The sequence below is a fragment of the Mauremys reevesii genome, linkage group 16 (assembly GCF_016161935.1).
Source record: "Mauremys reevesii isolate NIE-2019 linkage group 16, ASM1616193v1, whole genome shotgun sequence".
NCBI lineage: Eukaryota > Metazoa > Chordata > Testudines > Geoemydidae > Mauremys > Mauremys reevesii.
The window spans coordinates 4954104-4975195 of NC_052638.1; the positions used below are offsets into that span (position 1 = coordinate 4954104).

Genomic DNA, 21092 nt, shown 5'->3' on the forward strand with positions numbered 1-21092 from the left:
TCATTCAGCGTCTGAGGAAGGAGATTGGCTCTCGGCCCTTGATCTTCAAGATGCATACTTCCACATTTCTATCATACCAAGTCACAGGTGTTACCTCAGATTCAGGCCAGGCCAGGACCACTTCCAGTACAGAGCACTCCCTTTGGCTTCTCATCGGCCCCCAAGGTGTTCTCCAAGTTCCTTTCGGTAGTAGCAGCTCACGTACACACTCAGGGAATAATGATTTATCCCTACCTGGACGATTGCCTTCTCAGGGCACAGTCCTGCACAGAGGCCCGAGTCACTCAGACCACATGGGACCTGTTTCTGAATCTTGGCCTACAGATCAATGAATAAAAATCAACCTTAACACCGGTACAGAGGCTAGAATTCATACAAGCTGACCTCGACTTCACTAAGGCGAGGGTGCTCCTCCCATATCACAGATTTCTGTCTCTCCTCATTGATAGAGAGCGCAGTCCAGCCCCCATATCTTGGCCAGGCATTGCCTTCAGCTTCTGGGCACATGGCCGTGGGCACATCAGGAATTGCTCCTGTCAGACTACACATGAGTTGCCTTAAAGCATGGTTGGATTCGGTTTACAGGCTGAACAGGGACAACATAGGCAAGCGTCTATCAGTGCCCACCAGGGTCAAGCAAGCCTTAGCCTGGTGGAAGGACCTGAGAAATGTGTGTACGGGAATCCTGTTTGCTCAGTCTTCCCAATCCCTTCTCCTGACCCCCGACACATCCTTCATAGGATGGGGAGCACATTTCAGTGGTCACACAATACAGGGCACATGGTCTGTTGTGGAGACAGGCCTCCGGATTAGCCTGCTCAAGCCCAGACCAGTCAGAAATGTGTGCGCTCACTTCCTCCTCCTGATCAGGGAAACGCACACGGAGGTCATGACGCACAACCTGGCCTTTATGTATTACATAAACCAGCAGGGAGGCGCCAGGTCTCATTCCACTAAAGCTGTGGAACCAGTGCCTCTCCCATAACGTCCTAATATCAGCCACCTACAGTCACAGAGTCACCAGGGCGATGCTCTGGAAGTACTCCATACAAAGCCAGTCAGGACTCTGGGGGAGCCTCCTCTCTCTGAGCAGACTGTCTCTAGGGCAAGAAGCTTCCATAGCTGGGGGGGAGGAATAGCTCAGCAGTTTGAGCATTGGCCTGCTCAATCCAGGGTTGTGAGTTCAATCCTTGAGGGGGCCGTTTAGGGATCTTGGGCAAAAATCTGTCTGGGGATTGGTCCTGGTTTGAGCAGGGGGTTGGACTAGATACCTCCTGAGGTCCCTTCCACCCCTGATATTCTGTGATCCCCACTGTGCACTTCCCCAAGCAAGTCCACCCAGACAGGGCTCCTTGGGAAGCCAGAGGGCCCTGCACCCCAACTCCACAGTCAGATGTGACTCTCAGCCAGCAGGTAAAACAGAAGGTTTATTAGTCATCAGGAACACAGCATAGAACAGAGTTTGCTATCACAGAAATCACTGATTTTTCAGCCATGTCCATCTTAGGGGGAGGGGACCCAGAGCCATCTTTTCCAATTTAACTAATAATTCTCCATGTGGAACCATATCAGATGCCCTGCTGAAAGTGGGGTAAATTAGATCCACTGCATTTCCTTTGTCTAAAAAATCTGTTACCATCTCAAAGAAGGAGATCAGATTGGTTTGGCACGATCCACCTTTTGTAAAACTATGTTGTATTTTGTCCCAGTTACCTCAATGTCCTTAACTACTTTGTCCTTCAAAATTTTTTCCAAGACCTTACGTACTACAGATGTCAAACTAACAGGCTTATAGTTACTCAGATCACTTTTTTCCCTTTCTTAAAAATAGGAACTATGTTAGCAATTCTCCAGTCATATGGTACAACCCCTGAGTTTACTGATTTCATTAAAAATTCTTGCTAATAGACTTGCAATTTCATGTGCCAGTTCCTTTAATATTCTTGGATGAAGATTATCTGGGCCCCTTGATTTAGTCCCATTAAGCTGTTCGAGTCATCTGGTCGCATCCCCCTCCTGGGTCCCAGGTTACGAAGGGGCAGCCATAGCATCCATGCAGGCAGCTGGAGCAGCCCCCACAAAAGTCTCACACCCTTATTTCCACCGCCTAGACATTGGTGCAATACACAGGGAAACTGAGGCACAGAGAGCATTCATGCAAAACAGTAAGACTCATATAGGCTCACATACAATATAACAAGGGAAAATCCCCACTTTGTCAGACGTACCTACTGGGAATACACAACAGGATGGCGGACAGTCTCAGCTGCAAATTCCCACATGACCGTGAATGGGAGATAGTCAGTGATTCTACATGACATATTCCAACAATAGGGGATGCTGGTAATAGACTTGTTTGCTGCTCACCAGAACAAGAAATGTCCAGAGTACTGCTCCTGGGTGGGGATCGAACGACACTCCATGGTAGATGCTCTCCTTCCTTAGGACAAAGGCCTTCTTTACGCCTTTCCCCCAGTTCCTCTATTACTGAAAGTCCTGTTGAAGATAAAAATGGAAAAAGCAAAGATCATTCTGATCGTCCCCACCTGGCCCAGGCAGATGCGGTACCCTTACCTGTTGCAGCTGGCATGATGTCTGCTGATGACTCTACCGCCTGTCGCAGAATGAGGGTTACACTCTCCACCCCAATCTGCAGATCCTGCGACTCAAAGCATGGCTCCTTCATGTTTCCAACACATAGAAACATCTTGCTCTGAGGAGGAACAGGAGGTGCTATTACACAGTAGAAGGGGCACTACTTGTCATACCTACCTTCAGAAATGGAAGAGGTGCCAGCCCAAGGGGGTCACCCCTAATTCAGCCACCATACCGGTGGTCCTAGACCACCTGTTAAGCTTAAAGAAATCACATCTCTGTATTAGCTTGCTGAAGGTTCATTTCGCATCAGTTGCAACCTTCCACCAGCAGGCAGAAGGCTACTCAATCCTCTCCCACCCAGCTATGAAGAGGTTTCTTAAAGGCATAGCAAACCTCTTCCCACAACCCAGGCCCCTGCTCCCTAACAGCACCTCAACCTAATATGAAAAGAACTGACTAGACTGCTGGTTGAGAATATGGCCTGTTGTTCACTAACTCAGAAAGCGTTCCTCGTTGCCATCACTTCAGCCAGGATAGGGGAAATACGAGTTTGGACTGGCACCCCAGCGCTGCAGCAGCAGCGCTATACTCTTTATTCCTCTCGTGGAGGTGGAGTACAAGCAGCGCTGTAGCCAGGGAGATACAGTGCTGTATGTGCCTTGCCAGTGTGGACGGGGAGTGAGTTATAGCGCTATAAAGCCACTAACAGCGCTGTAACTCTCAAGTGTAGCCAAGGCCTTTATCCCAAACCTCCTGAGGACGACGTGAAAAGAGCTTTGGCCTTCTATTTGGACAGAACAAAGACCTTTAGAAAATCTCTGAAACTCTTTCTCTCCATTGCGGATAGATCGAAAGGTGTAGTAATCTTAGCTCAGTGGCTCTCCAAGTGGGTCTCTGGCTGTATTAGACTCTGCAACCAACTGTGTGTGGTAACACCCCCATCTTCAATATGCACATGTTCCATGAGGTCAATCTCTTCGTCAGTCACCTTCTCTAAGGTCCCCATGTCACCCTGCTAGCTGCTTTGCAGATCTCTATCTGTGCATACCTTTGCATAGCACTATGGGTGATTCAGCTACAGACGCCCAATTCAGTGCTGCAGGACTGTCGTCTATATCAGACTTGACTCGAAGGTCCCATCTTCCAGTGGTGGATACTGCTCGGGAGTCACCTACATTGGAGCACCCATAGGGATATTACTTGAAGAAGAAGATACTCACCTTGTGCCCTAATGACGATTCTTCGAGATGTGTCCCCCTGTGGATACTCCACGACCTACCCTCCTCCCCTCTACTTCAGAGTTCCCTCCAGTTGACTCTGTGGTAGAGAAGGAACGGAGGAGGGAAATGCCCGCACATGCTGGCAAGCCTTGAGGTGAGTGAGGTAACACACTTGTGGGACAGACTGCTATTGAAATTCTCCGATCAGCAGTGTGGGGCGCCCGCACTCCTACAGTGGAGCACCCATAGGGGAGAGACATCTCAAAGAACCATTGTTACTGCACAAGGGTGCGTAACTTCTTGCTAATGGGGAAAACACATTCTGAACTGAATAATGAGTCAACAAAAATATTCACTCCTGTGAATGCTTTGCCTGCTTGCAGCCAGCTGTTGCATGGTGGTTGGTGGAGGAGTGGAACATGTTCTCTCCCAACTCGTATTCTCCTGATGGTGTGTCCCCTGTGTTACCAGATTTGCCCGTGACTGTGGGGCTTGCTTATTTATTGTGGGGGGGGTGGTCTGTAATTCTATCAATGTACTGCTTGTGTCACTTGTGTCCTCACGCGGCGCTCCACTTCTGCAAGTTCTCTCCCAATGGAGATATCCTGCAGAACCTAGGTTCCCCACAATCCCTTACACACCCACACACCCACCCCACCCCCCTCTCTCTCTCTACCTACCTCTGAGAGGACCGGGTTAATCAGCACTCCCAAGCTGACCCCTTGGATGTCCCTAGACCCAGTGGGCTGGGTTGAGCAGCACTTCCAAGCTGCCACCCTCAGATGTCCCAGGTTCAGCACATCCCTGTCCCCATTTTCACATTACAATTGTTCTGGTCGTAACCAACTTGATGAGCAAAGTCCACAGGATTTTTGGGCGCTCCAGGGATCTTTAGCTTAGGTAGGAGGAGCGTTGCTGCAGAGCGAATGAGGAAGCCAAAAAACACCCACGAAGGAGGGAGAGAGAGAAGCAACCAGCTTAATCATGAATGTTATTTATTGCCCGGTAATAACCATACAAGGGGAGCGAAACAAACAAAGCAGTGATAATATTAAATCTAACTTAAATTTGATTATAAAAGTCAGGTTTAGAAAACTGTAACTGATCACGCAAGTCAGGGTCAGAAGGCTACATGCTGGGTTCTCACCACTCCGTGAAGCTTGAACCAGTCAGGGTTCCCAAATGCTGGTGGTAGCTGAGTGCTGGAGACGGGCAGAGCCCCCAGCACAATCGGTCAGGAGAAGATGACGTCCCAGTGGAACTGATGCAGATTTTGGATCCAGGCATCAGAGCACTTGCTTGAGCATGGGTAGGGGGGTTTTGTAGGGAGAGAACAATGGTTCAAGGGAAAACACTAGATTTGTTTATATGTAAACAAGGGAGTAAACCAGAGTTGTTTTGTTCAGGCTAGACAATAGGAACTGCTCATTCTTGGCTGTGGGCGGTGTTCCTTGGAGGGAGCTCACAATGCAATTAGGCAGCATCAGTATTTTGGATACCAATCAAGGATTTATTACTAGAACTGGTCTGATAACTGCTGAGCTTGGTGTGTGCAGGTGTGGGTTCATTAACAGCTGGAGCAGAGATCCCCCATCATGCACTGCTTCCCTGGTTTTCTGGTCACAGAGTTCCGGGCGGTTCTTGCCTTGGAATCTCTGTTCTCCATTCTGTCGCTAATGGAGATGCCTCCCACGGCCTTTTCCTTGCTTTTTGTAAGTCTTTCTTCTGATCAGCTTTGGTTCAAGCAAAGGCTGGGGGAGGGGATGGTCTTTTGTGAGTCAGATAGGCTGGGTACTGCACCCTGGTTCCCCAAGAACACACAGCTGATAGGTAACACCTGTGCCCAGCCGGAAGCCTCCTACATTCTCACTTCTGGGCCCCCAAACTTTTAAACCATGGTGTCAACTCTCATTCTTTGCCCTTCACCAGCCCCTTCTAGCCAAGAGTCTCCAAAGCACTTTCCAAACATGAATGAACTAAAGCTCAAAACCATTTTTCTGGGTGAGGTGAGGATCATTATCCCTGTTATACGGAGAGGGAAACTGAGGCAGTGAGATGGGAACTGACTCCTCTAAAATCATACAGTGGAGCTATAAGAGAACCAAATTCAGATGTCCTGATTCCCACCCCTGTGTCTGAATCACAAGCCCTTCCTTTGGCTCAGATGTTTCTGCTGATGTAATAGAAACACGGGACCCCAGGGAAATTTGGACTTCTGCATCCCTCCCCTACCCCGGCACCCTCACTGAGTGGGGACACTCCAAAGCAAAGCTTCACATTAGTATTAATCTAACAGCTACCGACGCTGCAAGAGCTGAAGCAGCAAAATGAGCTTTTACAGAATATTTTATTACATCCTTCACGCAGACCCCAAACTGCTGGTTCATGGTGCATGATTTATTACAGGCATGCTGGCTTCTTGCCTTGGAGATGCTCTCCCTGACAGATTGCTTCTTACGTTGGAGCTGAAAGACCAGCCAGTGTGTGCACAAAACCAGAAACCATGAAATTTAACATCAGAAACCTATAACTGCAGGTTCCCAGATAATGGGTCCTGCTCAGACTGCTTGAAGGGGGCTCATCTCTGTCTAAACTCCCTGCTAAGACACAGACATGCTCAGTAATAAACTTCCTGGAGGAACCTAAATGCCCTGAGAATCTACAGTGAGCCTCAGTGGCAGTGTCCCACTCACCCAGAGACACCCCTTCAGTGCCTGTCTCCCCCATAAGGCCTTTCCTGTTCCATTTTTACTGAAAAATTCCTGGGTTTTACAAAAGCCATAATTCCATTTTTACTGATTTTCCCCCTTAATTTTGGAAGTGCGGGAACACACTAGATCCAGATTCCTGCTCTGGAAGGAGAGATGGGTGTCCCAGGTGACCTAGCTGCCATCTCCCCTTTCTGACTGGGGAGCTGGATCAGTGCTGGTATACGTCGTGTCGTCAGTTTCACGCTTGCCACATACACGTACCAGCTTTACAGATAGCACAGAGAGTCGTGACAGGGTGCTGGGCACGAACTGCTGAGCCAGCTCTGTCATGCCAGCTCCTATTAAGGGAGGTAAATCGGAGCTGGCTAGAGAAACCTGTTCTTGATTGGCAAAGGGGAAACAGCTCCCAGCGTGATGAGCCCGGGGCTCCAGAAAAGCTTTGGGGGACGGTAAGGGGTGGGGGCAGGGCAGACACCAGAGGGGAAGCCAGAGAGTGGAAGGAGGATGGGAGCTCTTCTCTCCTGGCTGCAGAGGCTGGGAAGTCCTTCAGACTGAAGCCTCCGTGCTGTATACAGTGGGAAGGTGGTGGGATTGCACCGTGTAAATAAACTGCACCGGTGACTGCTGAGCTTGAGGGTCTGTGGGTGGTTTTTGGAGCAGAGCAAGGGGAGCCCTCCTATGCCCTGTTACACGTGGGGGCTTGTCCTGGATCCTGAGCCAGCGCAAGAGTTTGGTGGCCCAGAGATGGAAGAGACCCTGCAGTGGCTGGTAAAGCAGCAGGAGGAGATGCAGAAGGCTATGCAAAGCTTGCAGCAATCCCCCCAGGTGGAGAGGCAGGATTTGCTTACCTGGCAGGCCGAGCAGCAGAAAAGCCTGCAGGAGCAGGCCAGCATACAACAGCAGCTCCTGCAGAGGATGGTGAGTCCCACCTGGGCACAGTAAGATGGTCCCAGCAGATGACCCACTTCTGAGCAGGTAGCCATGGGGGCACCCTATCTAGCAGGCGATGCCCAAGTGGCTGAAATGCTCCTGAGTGAGGAGCAGGCCAGGAAATACAATGTGGTAAAGCCAGCTGTCCTGGGTTGGGTGGGACTGTCCTCTGAGAAATACCGCCAGAAGTTACGGTCAGCAAGGGGGGGCGGGGGAGGCGGCCCCGGGAGTTCGCCCAAAGGTTGATGGACTGGGCCACGCGCTGGCTGAGCCCCGCACCCAGACAGTGGGGGGGATTATGGTTGCATTGATCCTAGAACAGTTCCTACTCCCCCCCCCCTCCGATAGCATACGAGTATGGGTTAGGCGGCATCGACCGAGTATGGTGGCGGGGGCTGTGAAACTGACCGAGGGGTATGCAGAGGCCAGTTTCCCCAGGAAAGAGGGATGACCCTATAAAGACTTGGAGACTGGGAGAAAGCCCAGAGGAACACACACACACCCCGGAAAGGACCCAGAGAGGAAAAGGGAAGACACCCGAGGAGCTCCCCCTGGGGCCTGACCATTTAAGAGCATAAGAACGGCCGTACTAGGTGAGACCAAAGGTCCATCCAGCCCAGTATCCTGTCTCCCGACAGTGGCCAATGCCAGGTGCCCCAGAGGGAATGAATGTAACAGGTAATGATCAAGTGATCTCTCTCCTGCCATCCAGCTCCACCCTCTGACAAACAGAGGCTAGGGACATAACAAGGGGAACAGCCCGTACGTGGAGTGTGGCTGGGCCGAGTTTTGTGGCTGGACTAGCGCTGGAGGGAAGAGATTGTCCACCGTTCTGGTGATGGTGGTGAGGAAACTACAGAGGGCCCTAATAGATACAGCCTCAGCCTGCTTTCTTATCCAGAGGTGGCTGGTAAAGCTGCACTGGATGATTCCTGGAACCAAGATGAACCTTGAATGTGTCTGTGGGGATGAGAGACAGTCCTTATGGCCCAGGTGCCCCTTGAGGTCTGGGGCAGGTTCTGATGGAGACAGGTCGGAGTAGTGGAGGGACTGCTTTATCCGGTGGTGTTGGGCACAGAGTGGAACCCCTTCCCAGGAGGGAAAGGAGGCAGTGGGAGGAAGCCACAGTGGGGAAAAGGGGAGGACCCCCAAAGAAGGGAGTGGAACCACCTGAAGCACAAAGCCCCAGTAGAGAGGGAGACCATCTCCTCAGGAGCTTGCCGTGAAAAGCCCTAGACAATAGCCTGAGTCAAGAAGGAAGTGAGGAAGGAGGGATGGGGGAGACATTCCTCCCAAGGCCCTTAGCAGAGGAGAAAGGCCCACTGGAGTTCCCTACAAGGTGACCCCCAGGAGAAGAGACCCAGGCCCTGCTTGGTGGGTTTGAGAAACCTGAGGCCCTGGGTGTCCAGGGGGAAGTAGGGACCAACCCCGAACCTCTGCCGGAAGGGAATGGGGAAAAGGATGGGGAACACACCCCGGGGTGCGAATGGTGTGAGGACCTGTGGGTTGCAGTCGACCTATGGGGATATCCACCCCCCACACAGTGTAATTTCTGTGGCTGGGGGGTTAATGAATCCCGCAAGGAGGACCCCGGAGGGTCACCCGAAGGTAGAAGGAGAACTCCCCTGGAGTGCCCAATCCGGTAGAGGGGATGGGAAAGGACGAACCTGGCGGTTAGGCCAGGGGGGAGGTGTGTGACAGGAGGCTGGGCATGAACTGCTGAGCCAACCCTGTGTCACGCCAGTTCCCATTACGGGAGGTAAATCGCAGCTGGCTAGAGAAACCTGTTCCTGATTGGCAAAGGGGAAACAGCTCCCAGCCTGATGAGCCTGGGGCTCCAGAAAACCAGACAGAGAGTGGGAGCTCCTGGCTGCAGAAGCTGGGAAGTCCTTCGGCCTGAAGCCCCCATGCTGTATATGGTGAGAAGGTGGTGGGATTGCACCCTGTAAATAAACTGCACCAGTGACTGCTGAACCTGAGAGTCTGGGAGTGGTTTTTGGAGCAGAGGCAGGACCAAGGGGGGCCCTGCTGTGCCCTCCTACAAGAGTTGTCAACGTTGAAAGCAAATAAAAGTTGGGCAGCTGCTTGTCATGCTGAAGTGGGCTGAAAGGGGGAGGTGGTAGCTGACTGTGTTTCAGAACATGAGGGTTTTTCTGACAGCTTCCAAACGCAGCAGAAGAGAGCGAGCCGTACCCCGATATTTATCCAGAAAGTGGCAATCTTCATTTGTTGCACTAATTACCCCCATTCTTTGTAATTTTTATTTTAATAAAACCTAATAAATTCCCAGGAAATTTTAAATAAAACACCCCCCCCCCAAGCAAAGCCAGCCAGCCCCTCCGGACTGTTCCTCCCAGCTAATCCAGAGACACCCACAATTGCAAATATCGCAGTGGCCTGCAGATGCTGCTCACTGCTGATCCCTCCCCATGATCTAGAGATGGCCCCTACTCCGCGTGGTAATCCCCATGCTGTGTAAGCAGAGAAATCTCACCAACTAAGCATTTCTGCAGCCTCCTGGGGGTTCCCAGGCCACATGGCTGAGTGGCATTGCTGGGACGGGGGCATGGGGGCAGCACAGCTACCCTCATGCTCACTGCTGCGAGTGACCCTTGCTATCTTCTCTCTCCTTCTGCAGCAGTAACTGTGACCTGGACTATGAGCTCTACAGGGACGATTTCCCGTACAGGTGAGCGATGTCTGGCCCCAAGGCACCTGCTAGTTCTTCCCCCTTTGGTGTTTGGGGGGGGGCTGATGAAGCGCTGGGTTTGAGTTCCTTTTGCCCCCTGTATCCCAGCTCTGAGTGCACCAGGACAGAGGGGGCCATGTTTCATCTAAGGGTACATCCACTGCAGAGGCAGAGCTGGTTGCCGCATGGGCCAGGCGTGCCCGTGCCAGCGTTAAGCTCGCTAGCGTGGGTAACAGTAGCATAGACGTAACCTGAGCACAGACCTCCAGGGGAGCCTGGCTGCGCCCTTGGGTTGCTAGCCCACACTGCTGCCCCTGCTTCCGCATAGTCACTGTTATTGCTGCCCATGCCAGCAGCCTGGGCGTGCCTGTCCGCTGCAGTGACACCTGCACGTGCCATAGACTCGAACTGTCAGCCAGTGCCTGGAGCTGTGCCACACCCACGGCCCCGGGAGCCTTTGCAGTCAGGCTCTGTTCCGGTGTCGGCTCGGGCAGCTCCTTTGACGTCAACCCGAGCTGTGCTGATTTGCACCGGCTGAGGGGCTGGCCCCGATCTCATCATTAGACCGTTACCGAATAGCAGCCGATTAGCACAGAGAGAGTCCCTGGCGATTAATAGCCACCGAACCAGATTGTTTCCTCCGGCTGCACTGACAGTCAGCAGGCAGCGAAGTGCACTGGGGGCTGTGTCTGCTGCATGACTCCTGGTAACGCTCAGGGAGGGTAAAGAGCAGGGGGCTGCCCGGTCAAAGGAGCTGAAATCCTCCCGTGAGAGATGTGGTGCCAGGTGGTTTGGAGACTAGCCTGGGGGCACCACATTTCACCCATCCCAGAGCCACAAGGGCAGCTTGCCAGGAGCCCTGCGCAGCGCTGGATTGCCCTTGCCTGCAGCAGTGCTCACTGGTAATAGCGCAGGACTTCATGTCCCAGAGGCCATGCTTCGTCCGGATCCCAGTGGCTGCTGTGCAGGAGGCACGCTGGGGCTGTAGCGTCCACGGGCTGCCCCGTGGATTCCTGCGCAGCTCCAGCTGGGGGCTCAGCACGTTTGGAGCCATGTGCCTCTAGGCCACCCACTCGCTGAACGCCCAGGGAGGGAGGAATGGAGCTGGGCGTCCCAGCTGCACCTGAGAGCACGCGCTGCCCTGAGACAGGAGGGCTTGTGCCAGACCACAGCCCCCTGCTCCCCTCTGTAGCATGCTGCAGCCCGTTCTTGGGCATTCAGGCCTTGTGATTTCCAGGGCTAGCAGCCCCCCCAGCTCCTTGCCCCCAACTCCTGCTCCCTGCTGGCATGAGGGGGGCTCCATCCTCCCTGCTCATCCTGCAGACCCCTTCTTCCCCCGAGGACAGTGCAGTGCCTGTGACACATTGCGCAGGGGATCATGCCAGGGCCTCGCCCCGCTCCTCACACGGCTGTGGCTCCCCCTTGCAGGGTGTACGAGTACCAGAAGATCCCGCCCCTTATTAATCGCATTCCGGTCAAGACCAGACGAGCCCACGTGGGGGCAGGGGGCAAGAGCAGCCTGATCTCCCACCCGGGGCCGAGAGGCAGCAGCAACGCACCACTGGGGCGGACAAAGCGTAAGCGTTACGGATTGCGGGGGGCGGGCGGTGGCTAACGGGAGGGGATGCGGGACACTGAGAGGATCACTGCTTTAGGAAGTGGAGAGTGTCCGGGGGAGGGCGAGGCACCAGGACAGCACGGCTTGGGTGGAGCATGCCTGGGGCAGGGGCTACTCAGCACTGCTTGCAGGGAGCACGTTCTCCATAGGAAGGAGCCTGCTGTCGAGAGCCCCCAGCCCGAGCACATTTTACAGGCCACTGTCTCCAAAAACTGCTCCAGGAAAGCAGCGCCTGGGCCAACTGGCGTGTGAGTTTGACAGGCCCAGCGTTTGCAAACATAGGTGCCCCCGAAGCTGGGACCTTCCAACGTGCCAAGGGATTTGGGGAGCCTTGGGGAGGGGCCCGATGTTCCAGAACCCAGGCCCCTTCCAGGTGCCTCCAGGGGGGAAAAGCTCGGCCCAACTGCTGTGCATTTAGAAGAGGAAATACACAGCAGGTGCAAAGGGAGACAGGGACCTGCCTGCAGCTTGGAGGTTCAGATGGCAGCACCTAGCACGTAACTGATGCTTACCCACCAAGAGCTGGAGTGTGCAGAATGGCTCTGAGGTGGGCTGCCGACCCCGCCGGGATCACCCTCCCCATCACTTCCAGGCGAGGTACGTCTCCACGGAGCCTAATGGCCTCTCCTCTCCCTCGTGCAGTGCGTGCCGAAGAGCTGCATTCCATCAAGGGTGAGCTGAGCCAGATCAAAGCCCAGGTGGACAGTCTGCTGGAGAGTCTGGATCGGATGGACCAGCGGCGGGAGCGGCTGGCAGGGGAGAGAGGTGAGAGGACGGGGGAGGCTGTTACTGTCAGAGCACTGGGTGTGCACAAGGAGGCACATAGGCTGTGATCATGTGGCCCCTATATGGAGACGTGAAGGCCCAGCAGCCGGGCAGGAACCCCCCCGCACCCCTCCCCCCATGAGAGCGTACGCAGGGACGCCCCTGAACTGGTTCTGAGTACAGCGCCGGAGATGGCCCGAGCTGCGCTGTGCAGAGAGGATAAGTGCAATGCTCCCGCCAGCTAACCCGGCTGGTCCATTGAACCTCCCTGGCCAGGCTCGCTAGCAGGACACTGCAGCCTGCTTCTTTGGGAGGATTAGGGGGTGACTGTTGGGCTCCTGGCTGGCTGCTGCATGGCCCTGCTTTGGCCATCACAGACAAACAGCCCTTTGGCTGGGGGCATTTCCCTAGTGACCTGTGAGCGCGTCCCTCCTGGGCAGAGCACAGAGCAGCCAGGGAGCTCTGCTGTCTAGGGGCTGCTCTGATCTTGCAGGCTCCAAGGAGGGGGAGAAGAAGAAGAAGGCTCAGGTGAGCGAAGAGCCCTCGTACCCGGCGGGGGAGCCGCAAGGGAAGGAGAGCCCAGCTGCCGACGCGCCGAGCGACCTGAGGGACATCGACAGTGAGGAGGAGAGCACAGACACCGAGGAGACGGTAGGTCCCAGCGTGGCTAGCGCTGCCAACTGTCTCATCACACGAACACACCCCGCCCTTCGCTGGGGCCTGGCCCCTCAGTCCACCCCCCCCCTCACTTTCCCTGGGCTGGGGTTCGGGAGGGGCTGCGTGCTCCTTAGGTAGGCAGGGAGCCTGCCTTAGCCCTGCTGTGCCACTAAAATCTCCTGGTTTGGCTTCAGTAGCGTCCAGCAGAGAGCGCCCATTCCGGGAGACTCCAGGCGAATGGCAGGGTTGGCAACCCGTCATGGGCACTGCATGGCCTAGGCAGGGAGAGGGCTTTTGGCTGCTAGCTTTCTCTGGGCTTTAGCCAAATGGACCTCACGTGCCTGCATGGGGAAATGTGCTGGGCGTTCCCCTGAGCCAGAGGAATGCCCATCTCCAGCCCGTGTGCCTCAGCCATGACCCCCCTCATCATGCCAGGCTCCCCTGCACGCATCCAACTGTCGTTTGCAGGAGCTGCGCTATGGGAGGGGGAGGGCTGCTGAGTGCGTGTAGCTGCTGGTGCAGGCATGCGGAGAGACGGGCACCGAGGCCAGGGGCATGGCATTGTGGGTGCCTAGTGCCATGAATTAGTTGCTAGTTTTCAAGCTGGGGCCACCTGAGCTGAGTGCTGCTAGAACAGAGTTTTGGGAGAGGCTTGGGCTCCCTGCAGGACATAGATTCCCCCTGGGCTGTATCCCTAGCCAGCCAGCCCCCCTCCAGGCCAAAGCTGGCATGCCCAGGCCACAGACACTGTAACCATGCCTGGAGCGAGGAAGTGCCCAAGGAGCAGGCTCCACCTACAGCACACAACCCTGCCAAGGTGCCTTGCCTGGCTGCATCATAGCTGGGCGCGTTGACAGCCCCTCCAGTGATGCAGGTGAGCCAGTCACCGTGGCAGCCTCCCCCCCGGACATTCATGCAATTAAAGGGAACAACCCAGGGGCTGTTAAACAATTTTCTAACACGCAGACTTGTAGCAGAGCATCGTGATTTTGAAACAAATCCGTCTCATTTACTACTTTAATTCCCAAGACAAATTACTATTCACGTAATAAATCAGGGCACCTTTGTCAGCGGGTGGCACTGGGCATGCTTTGACTAACAGTGTCCCAGACAGGTGGAGCAGGGCAACGGCAGAGCCCTGCCATCTCCCTGCCATCACTGACCCACAGGTAGCTGTGTCCACACACGAGCAGGGGGCATGCACAAGCCCCGCGGGTAGGCGTGTGCACACACGAGCAGGGGCCGTGCACAGGCCCCATGGGTAGTCATGTGCTCACAAGAGCAGGGGCCGTGCACAGGGCCCACGGGTAGGCGTGTGCACACACGAGCGGGGGCCATGCACAGGTCCCACAGGTAGTCGTGCTCACAAGAGCAGGGGCCGTGCACAGGCCTGGCTCCCCGGGGTTTCCTCCTGTCCCTCTCCAATGCCTTACTGCAACCCCCATCTGCTGCCAGCTCCCTGGCTTTATCCTAGCTGGGCTAAACCTTCCCAGCCAGGCTCCAGCAGCAGGCAGGGGTTCCTCAGGCCACCTGATGCCCCTCAGCTGTGGCCTAGATGTTTAACTGGCCCCTTCTCAGCCTCAGTTACCTTGCCTAGGCTAATGGGGGTGGAACACCCTGTCAGAGGGGGCCGTGCACATGTGCACACAAGAGCAGGGACCATGCACAGGACCCCCGAGTAGGCGTGCGCACACAGGACCCGTGGGTAGCCATGCGTGCCCACACAAGCAGGCGCTGTGCACGAGGACCCCTGGGCAGTCGTGCACACGAGCCATGTGTTTTGGTCCATCTGGCTGGCTGGAAATGTGGCCCACAAGGATGACTAACATAATGTAGTATCTCTTTGCAGATGAAAAACCACACGTCAGACCCGGAGGGCAGCCAGTAACCGGCCTGGGGCGCCGCAGCCATCCCCAGGTTGGCTAGCATTTCCTTTCCTGTGTTTGTATTTCTTTCAAGGCCGCCAGCTGGGGCCACACGTGACATGAGTGTACCCGGTCTCAGCGCTAGCGCAACAAAGCCGTGTCCCGCGCCTCATCATTTCCGCCAGCACGAGACCCCACACGCTGAGGGAAATCTCTGTGTTATGATTGTTCCTTTTAGCAGTGGGGGGGAAATGTAGTGTGGGGGAAGGGCAGGTCGAAAGCCCCCGAGGAGCTAGACTGGCTGGCCCCCGGTGGTGGAGTTAAGACCCATGTAGAAATCCAGGCAGCCCTCGCTTTGCCCGCAAACGGCACTGTTGGAACAAGAGGGGGTGTTGGCTCCCAGGCCAGGCCATTGCTGTACACGGCCCTGTACCGCTGCAAGGTTCCCCTCCCCGGCCCCACGTCACCCCTCTCCTGCTCAGGGACTAGCCGTCACGCTCAGGCCTCGTGCAGCATAGAGCTCCCATCATTCCCTGTTCTTCCTGTGTGCCTCATTGCGGCGTCTTGCCCTGCCTCTGGGCCTTGATTGGTTGAGAGATGCCTGGTGCCGCAGGAAAAACACCCATGGCTTCGGCCACTCTGCTCGAATGCCAGCTTCATCCGGTGCAGAACAGGGACCTGCTGGGGGACCCTTCCCATCGCCTCCCTGCGTGACCCTTGTCACTGAGCTGGAAAACGAATCTCAGTGAACCTTGCAATGAAGCGTGCCCAGAAAGAGCCAAAATGTCACCCACTCATGGGCGCAGCAGGCCCCCGCTCTGGCCCAAGTCAACATTGAAGGCCCCGAGTTCTCTCTGCGCCATGTCGTTCAGAGCAGGATTTCCATGCCCCGCTGGGATGGTGAGGCTCTTGCAGTACGGCAGAGCGAGCAGGGAAGCAGCAGGCACTTATTCCTGCCTCAGCCAATGCCTACCACAAGGGTAGCGCAGGGCTGCAGCGTGCTGACCCGCAGACAAAACGCTCCAGGACTGGACTTGCTGCTTCCTTGTGCTGCTCATGGAAATCTCAAGGAGGCAGAACTCTGCTGGGACAGAATGAGATTGTCAGCTACAGCTCAGACCCTGGGCCTCAGCCACATCCCCAGCGTTCAGTCTCTCAGACTCGCTGCTCACTCTGCAGGGGCCTGGCTGTGAACCAAGGGCGATCCCTTCCCAGCAGGGCTGCTAGGGTAACAAACATTCCCCCTTCTGTGGAGTCACTGGGAAGCCGCAGAGCGAGAAATATCGTTTCCATGTGCCAGAGACAGACTCCCTGGCCTGGAGATTTTACATCTAAACCTCAAGGTTAGAGGACAGCACTGGGAGGCAGGTTTGAGCTCTACACCCAGCTCTGACACTGGCCTGCTGGGTAACCTTGGCCAAGTCACTTCGCCAAGTCTCTTGTGCCTCAGTTTCCCCATCTGCAAAAGAGGGACAATATACAAGCCCCTGCACAGGTTCATTGGGAGACTATCTGCTGACCTGTATGTGAAACATTTGGACCTGGCTTCACTAGGGAAAAGGTGTGGGTAACCTCTGTAACAATCCTAATGTAAACACGGCCGTTGTTTTTAGCCTGGCTTGGTAGGAGGGGGTATTTGTTTTAGAAGAACACCCACGTGTTCTAGCTCCAGGACCCCAGTGTGTGAAATGCTCTACAAACACCCACCATAAAGCTGATCCGTGCCCCGTGGAGCTCACACGCCAAGAGCTGGAGCCAGGCAGCCGGGGGCACCAGGGAACAATGACAGCACTGGGTAGCAGGACAGGCAGAGGGCTCAGCACTCCAGCAGCCTCATTGTTGTCACGTTTTTTGTCGGCATCGCAGCAAAGGAGAGTTTTAAGGAAGGGTTGGAAGGTGGATAATGAGGCAGCTCCAAGGATGCTTACGGGGCACAGCTACCACATGGGAGAGGCAGCCTGGGGAAGCACAAAGGGGCTGGTTTGAAGCTGTAACAAGTGGGTGATAGAGATTGGCCCCATGGTCTAGTCAGAGGCAGGAGCCAGCATCGCAGTAGTGAACGAGAGATGGTAGGTTGGGTGGGGACAGGCTAAGGGCCCCACGTGTGATGACAAAGACTTCCCTCCATTTGAGGCACTAGAAGGGGAGGCTGGTCCAGGGCCGGTGCAACCATTTAGGCGACCTAGGCAGTCCCCTAGGGCACTAGGATTTGGGGGGGGCGCCATTTTCTTCGGCAGCGACCACGGCGGATAGATCTTCGGCTGCCCCGGTCACCGCCGGCATTTAGGCGGAGGGAGCTGGGGCAGGGGAGCGCGGGGAGGGCCGCCTGCAGCAAGTAAAGGGGGGGGGTGGCACGCAGGGGAACTCCCCACCCCAGCTCATCCCTGCCCCGCCTCCTCCCCGAGCACGCCGTGGCCGCTTGACTTCTCCCGCCTCCCAGGCTTGCGGGGCCTAAGCTGATTGGTGCCGCAAGCCTGGGAGGCGGGAGAAGTGAAGCAGCGACGGTGCGCTCGGGGTGCTCGTGCGCAGGGCGGGGGGGTGCCTCAGGGCGGAGGGTGGGGAGCTGCCGTGGGAGGGGACGCCTCAGGGCGGGGGCGAGGAGCACAAGGTGGAAGTTTTGCCTAGGGCACGAAACATCCTTGCACCGGCCCTGGGCTGGTCATAGCAAACGCAAGTGGTTCATGTTGACCAGCTACAACTTGCCTTGTCTACACTTGGATTTTAACACAGGTTAAAAATGCAGCTTGATTCCTAGTGAAGACACAGCCTTTGAGACCCACAAATGGAGAGGGCTTCAAGTGCTGGGTCCTGCTAGTAACAGCCCAGGCCGTGGGGCTGAGAAACCACCCTCAGGCCAGCGCCCCTCGGTGGCTGTGCACAGCACCCCACAGAAGCTGTAGCTGGTTGCAAACTGGAGAGCTTTGATTTTCCGCTGGCTCAGAAAAGGTTTTTCCTTTGGTCTCACATGGCTTCTATACACCGTGCTATGTGATAGGGTTCAGAGTCACTTCCCAGGAATTCCATGAGCAGCTTTACCAGAAATAAGAGAGGAGTGTAAGTATTTTCCCAGCAGGCTAATTCCTGCTATGTGAACAATGACATGCCCCTGCTTTGGGTTGTTTCACCTTCACCCAAAGAACCTGCATTCCCCCTCTGCTCCCCTACTACTGTGTTTTGGAACAACTGTAGCTCCTTTCTGTGTCCCCCATTTCTAGGTAGTCTCTCTCACGCTGGTAGGAAATTGTGTCTGTATTTCTAATTTGCTCTGGGAAAAGAGTGTATTTGTGTTGGAAGGAAAAATAATAAATTTGTATTTCTTTTCTCTGGTTATTTGAGAGTCTGATGCTTTGATTTTCATATCGGAGAGAGAACAGCCTTTACCAAGCTGCTGTTAGACAATGTCCCAGTTCTGGACTGCAGGGAATTGCTAGATGGGGTTTCTATAGCACCCATCTAGCCATGTATTCTAGATGCCCAACACCACAAGTAACTGACTCATGCCAGCTGTAATTAAAATCATCAGTAAAATCAACATACCCCACACCACAGACCTCGGGGAATAAACTTGCTGTAGAAAGGGGACCATGGAACTAGCTGCCTCTTACAGGACAGAAATTATGTGGCCACAAGCCCCCAGACTTCTACGGCTGCATCCCCTAAGGCAGGGGTCGGCAACCTTTCAGCAGTGGGGTGCCGAGTCTTCATTTAGTCACTCTGATTTCAGGTTTCGCATGCCAGTAATACGTTAACGTTTTTAGAAGGTCTCTTTCTCTACATCTAAAATATATAACTAAACTATTGTATGTAAAGTAAATAAGGTTTTTAAAAGGTTTAAGAAGCTTCATTTAAAATTAAATTAAAATGCAGAGCCCCCCGGACCAGTGGCCAGGACCTGGCCAGTGTGAGTGCCACTGAAAATCAGCTCGTGTGCCACCTTTGGGACCCGTGCCATAGGTTGCCGACCCCTGCGCTAAGGCCTCCAGAAACAGGAGTGTGTGGCTAGAGAGAGAAAGGTCACTTGGACACAGCCCATTTCAGATGTTTGATTAAAACTAAAATCTTAATCTTTGCCTCCCAGAGAAGCCGGGGGAGGTAAATGAAGGCACTAGTAGATAGGCAGAATCACAGCAATTAAGAGATTGAAAAGACTTCTCAGGCTAAGTCATTTAGACCACCTAGGCTTGTCCCTATGCTATAGTATTTTGTGCATTGTGCAGTTTCATTGTAAAGGGCTGACACATGGGCTGCTGGGAGGGTCATTACACAGGGAGTGGACTGCCCCTTTCTGCACTAGAAGCAGATCATGGCTGTCTCATAATCCGGCACAAGGGAGACCTGATCTCAGTGAATGGGGCAAGTTAGGGGCAGAGGTGTAAATTGGGGGTGGGAATCTACCTCCACCTGGAAGCCTGCCCCAGGATTTTAAAAATGCCTCTTGGCAGCCGTCATGGAAGGACGGACAACGCTGGACACTGCCTCTCATCCACCCAGTCCTTGTGCAGGGCAGCAGCACTGCCTGGGCTGTTTACCTCTGGCTCCGGGGGGCCGAAGGGAAATACTGATACTAAGGACTGAATCAGTTTCAGTACAGCTGCCCCAGTGACACAAGCAGAACCAAGGGGTGAAAGGGTAGAGGACTTGGACAGGGGAGGGGGGGCAGAGGAACGGAGGGCATAGAAGCCACCCCACCAAAAGGCAAGCATACGCCAGGTGGAAATAAACCCAGGAGGAGCCCAAACAGAAGGGGGGAGAATAAAATGGCAGAATTGCTTCATTTTAGGGTAGAGCGTGTATCTGAGTTTCTTTCAGTTACCAGCCTAGTTAACTGTGGTAGTGAATTGGATTGGGAGGTGAAAAATACATCAGAAATAAGACATCTCTGCCTACACAGTCTGAAACCCATCTGAAAGTTGTGTGTGCAAATTCCCCTGCAGACAAACATGACATCAGACAACTGCAAAGCTCACTGCTGGAGTCTATCAAATTCCTCAATAGCCGATGAACTACTATCCTCCCTTCAAGGAGAAATCTTGACCCCACTGATATCAATGCAAAACAAGGGAAAACAAAAAAAGTTACCTACCTTCTTGTAACTGTTGTTCTTCGAGAGATGTTGTTCGTGTCCATTCCAATCAGGTGTGCGCACCACGTGCACAGCAGCCGGAAAGCTTTTCCCCTAGCAGTATCCCTCAGGTCAGCTCAGGCGCTCCCTGGGGTTGCGCCTTTATGGCGCTGGATATAGGGCTCTGCCGACCCCCGACCCCAGTTCCTTCTTGCTGGCTGCTCCGACAGTTGTAGGAGGGTGGGTATTGGAAGGGACATGAACACCACATCGCGAAGAACAGTTGCGAGACGGTAGATAACCGTTTTTTCTTTGAAGGCTTGTGCATGTCAATTCCAATTAGGTGATTGGTCCTGCTTTGAGCAGGGGGTTGGACTAGATACCTCCTGAGGTCTCTTCCAACCTAGAGATTCTATGATTACCAAGCCCAAGTTTTGGAGGTGGGGTCGGAGCTCAAAGGTTCGCTGACTGTAGCACGGCTCTACCAAAGGCTGCATTGTCTCTGGCCTGCTGGGTAATAGCGTAATGCGAGGTAAAGGTATGTATTGACCATGTCGCAGCTCTGCAGATCTCCTGCGCTGGAACATGGGCCGGGAATACCACTGAAGATGCCTGTGCCCTCATGGAGTGCACTGTAAGCGAGGGGGTAGAGAGAGCAGGTACCTTCACCAGGTCGTAGCATGCCTGGATGCAGGACATGATCCAAGACGAGATCCTTTGGGAGGAGACTGGAAGCCCCTTCATCCTGTCTGCTACTGCGACAAATAGCTGAATGGATTTCCGGAATGGTTTCATTCACTTGATGTAAAAGACTAATGCCCGGCGAACATCCAGCGAGTGAAGTTTTGCTCCCCTGATGCAGACTTTGGTAGAGCCGTGCTACAGTCAGCGAACCTTTGAGCTCCGACCCCACCTCCAAAACTTGGGCTTGGTAATCACCTCCAGGGCAAGGGCCATCGATGTTCCCGCCACTGCCT

The 21092-nt window shown here is 54.3% G+C and overlaps 1 protein-coding gene across 1 annotated transcript in view; it reads left to right on the forward strand.

Annotated features, from left to right (window-relative positions):
* LOC120384516 (heterogeneous nuclear ribonucleoprotein C-like 2) overlaps positions 1–16957 on the forward strand; it is a 46027-nt gene extending 29070 nt beyond the window's left edge. The window contains exons 3-7 of the mRNA XM_039503348.1: positions 10098–10148; positions 11577–11725; positions 12409–12531; positions 13025–13182; positions 15038–16957. Coding sequence (XP_039359282.1) covers positions 10098–10148; positions 11577–11725; positions 12409–12531; positions 13025–13182; positions 15038–15076 — 520 coding nt within the window. The 3' untranslated portion in view covers positions 15077–16957. The remainder of the gene's footprint in view (positions 1–10097; positions 10149–11576; positions 11726–12408; positions 12532–13024; positions 13183–15037) is intronic.
* Positions 16958–21092: the final 4135 nt, after the last annotated feature.